The sequence below is a fragment of the Limulus polyphemus genome, unplaced genomic scaffold (assembly GCF_000517525.1).
Source record: "Limulus polyphemus unplaced genomic scaffold, Limulus_polyphemus-2.1.2 Scaffold295, whole genome shotgun sequence".
NCBI classification, from domain to species: Eukaryota; Metazoa; Arthropoda; class Merostomata; order Xiphosura; family Limulidae; genus Limulus; species Limulus polyphemus.
The window spans coordinates 91184-94884 of record NW_013665905.1 but is presented as its reverse complement, the minus strand read 5'-3'; the positions used below and the strand labels follow the sequence as shown (position 1 = coordinate 94884).

Genomic DNA, 3701 nt, shown 5'->3' with positions numbered 1-3701 from the left:
AATAATTTTCTTGCTTTAGCACAAAGCTATACAACAGGTTATCTGCGTTCTGTCCACCACTGAAAATCAAACGCCGTATTTTAGTGGTCCTTAGTCCCTAAACTTATTGTTGACCCACTGAGGGATATTACAAAGACAGAAAGTGTAATTAAAACCTGAATATTGTTACGACAGCGGAGATCACGTGACACTAGTAACACGTCATATTCTCGAAGGTTCGTGAATGCTCGAGCGTTTACTAGATTTTGGGTATTCTTGTACAAGACGGTCGAGACGTGAAGCAACAATGTGTAATTGACAGTTGAGTCGAGCATGTGAGACGTTCTTGTGAATTATAGCGTTTGTTATAGCGCGACTGTGGAAATTCAGTGTATCGCAAAGTTGTATTCAGAAAGAATAAACCAGTTTTATTTAAGAAAGGATTTGTATCGCTAAAGTTTCTCCGGAAAGATTTTTTACGGAAAATTAACTAACGACCAGAGACGTAACAGTATGTAAAATAATGATACTATAAACAAAAAACAACAACAACAACAAAAACTCAGCGTACACAATTGATCCAGTAACTATATATGATAATTGTCGATCATAACTCGTTATCTTTTGCGCTACTGAATTTTCAGATGGAAGGGTCGCTGCAGAACTATGTGATTTAGTATCATATATCTTCTCCAGAGAGATCACCTGTGTAGAGGTTTAATCATACTTGGAGGGATGACCTCCCTATATTTACAAATAGAAACATCAAAGTGACCAGGGAAGTGCATGCACTTTGGTAGAGATAATGTAATGTGGTGTTAGCCCTCTTATTTTTATTCAGATTTTCTCACCTTGATGATACAAATACAAATATCCTGTTGAAAAGTTGCCATGAAATAGTTACTAACTGCAAACATACTGAGAACCTTTGAAAAGTCTGTAGAGCAAGCTCTGTTCAATATATACCTCGAGATTACAGTTTTATAAAAGCCGCATATAAGTTTCGTAACGAAATGGGTAGATAAGAGCAGATTAATAATTGGCATTGGGTGCTATTGACTAGCTGCCTTCCCTATAGTCTATCAGCTCAAAATTAGGGACAGCAGTGCACACATGGTCCTTTGTGTAGCTTTGCGCGAAAATTTGAAAAAAAAGTACATTTATAGGCACTACTAAAACGTTTTTATTTCGTTTTACATCTGTTTTAATCTCGAGTAATGAAAAGCAGAGTTTAAGCATTTTTCTTGTATATGTTTTCCATATTTATATGTTTCGTAACGAAATGTAATACGTTAAATTATTTATATTTAAAGATCTCACCCTTATACATTACGAACTTTATTTTAACTAGTTAGTATTTCAGTGTTATTTTTTAATTACATTTTGTACTTAAATACTTAAAATGGTATTATTTCTATTGATTATTATTCAAATTATTATTACAAAATGACAAGAATGCTCAAACAAACGATAACGTCACGGTATCTTTGCTATACATGATAACTCATAAATCTTACGTCTACAACAATAATACTAGTGATTATTTAATTTCCGGAGTGCATACTGATATATAAAAGATATTTTAATTTGTTTGTTTTTAATTTCGCGCAAAGCTACACGAGGGCTATCTGCGCTAGCCGTCCCTAATTTTGCAGTGTAAGACTAGAGGGAAGGCAGCTAGTCATCACCATCCACCACCAACTCTTGGGCTACTCTTTTACCAACGGATAGTGGGATTGATCGTCATATTATAACGCCTCTACGGCTGAAAGGGCGAGCATGTTTGGTGGGACGGGGATTCGAACCTGCGACCCCCAGATTGCGAGTCGAGCGCCCTAACCACCTGGCCATGCCGGGCCCAGATATTTTAATACCAGAAAAAACTACTTTATAACACCAAATTTGTTATTTATATTTAATAACAAATTTAATTTTATAAGGTTGTATATTTCAAGTATTAAAATAGTATTTGTAACTAGCGTATAGCGCGTCAAAAATGACAGGTCAAGTACTACCACCCCCACCCCATAGTATACTCTAATCTCACATTTCATATCTAACTGAAATAAATATATTTTGCGAAATTAAGCTTCACCAACAAAGAGGCAGAAAATTGCAGTCGAGGCAATCAAACGTCGGTAAGTTCATTTGTGAGCCAATCAAAATTAAGATAATTCATGAAATGAATTCGTGGCGTATTCATAGAATAATTATTGGTAAAAATCTGTAAGATTAACAACTTCTAATATTTAGAAAAGCCAGTGCGTTTTGGTAACACTACGTTCCAACAATGGCTTTTATGTCATGTTGCTTAGTATATCCTAATATTGTTTAATTTATGTAGTGCATATTGGTGTATATAAGACATATTAATACTAGAAATAAACGACCTTATAACACCAAAATGTTGTTTTTATTTCATTAAACACTTAACGTTTCGCTTTACAGCTTCTTCAGGAGCGTTCACTAAAATACAAACCGAAACTGACAGTACAAAGTTTTAAATGGTTTAAATAATAAATTCTATTATCTGAAACTCCCCCCCCCTCACGGCCCCCTTACATCCCCGTTACTAAAATCGTAATGGGCAGACAGTAATCGAACAATTCTATCTGGATATATTGCATTTTGGCTTTTATGACTCCTCCTATTTCGAGAAATTCAGCGTGACGTGCCACACACCAGTTTTTATATAATAATAAATAGGTTAGATGTCATTGTTTTTCGTGACACCCCTTTGACGTCACCGAAACGTGAATGTTTACGTTTTGCACTCAGATGTAAATAAATAATAATAATTTTGCTTATTAAAGCATTGCGTGTCCAATTTGTCTTTGTTGTATTAATGAATATTAATTATGTAACATTTAGATGATGATACTGCATCTTGCAGTGCGTTAAAAATATTCGTGTTCTTGAGCAACTCGCGATTTGGGAAACATGCGCACAAAATTTACAGTTTCCATAGCAACACTATTGCTACAAAATTTGTTAAGCTGCGTACAGCAAATGAAATAATAATTAATACTAATAATGACTGAAGAAGATAAAGCTAACTGGGTTTTTGATACATTAGTGAAATTCTTAAAAGGTGCTGTGTGGAATATACCCATTTTAACGTTCATTGAGCAAAAGTCGATAGGTAAGTAAGAGAAATAATTCTAAGCTTATGAAACTACATGATTTTACTTTATCTATCAAATGAGACTCTGAAGAACCAACCTCACGGTCTGACGAAACATTGGAAATTTAGTGGAAGCAATTCCGCTGACTCAGTGCTGAAACGTATGTGACAAATCCTTTCAAGATATGAGCGGAGTATGTATAATGATAACAGTAAAAATATTTACAATTCGAAAATAAATATTTCGCTTTTATTATTTACTGTACAGTGTACTGATATATCAGAATTGGTTATAAATTGGTTACTGCCTCACCAAAAATTATTACAAGTTTCACTTTACTTTACATTCAAAAAGTTTCTTATCTCAACTCGTAAAGAAACAGAAGGACCATACTTATGATGAAAAATATCAGATGAATAAAAAATTGATTATGTTTGGACGTTTCAAAATCGACTTTTTCCGTCTTCAGCACAATACTAAACTAAAAGGAATACTATTGTCAAAAACTCAGTTAAACAAGTATGTAAAAAACTAATTACAGGATAGGGTAAGTGTTAAAAGAGTTTAGTTGAAACTTGTTCACATATCGATGTCATG

At 33.9% G+C, this 3701-nt stretch overlaps 1 protein-coding gene across 2 annotated transcripts in view; it reads left to right on the top strand.

The window, feature by feature from the left end:
- Positions 1–2959: 2959 nt before the first annotated feature.
- Positions 2960–3701, top strand: part of LOC106457129 (cilia- and flagella-associated protein 36-like) — a 23798-nt gene continuing 23056 nt past the window's right edge. For both annotated transcript variants that reach the window (XM_013916516.2, XM_022382943.1), the window contains exon 1: positions 2960–3121. In XM_013916516.2, coding sequence (XP_013771970.1) covers positions 3013–3121 — 109 coding nt within the window. In that variant the 5' untranslated portion in view covers positions 2960–3012. The remainder of the gene's footprint in view (positions 3122–3701) is intronic.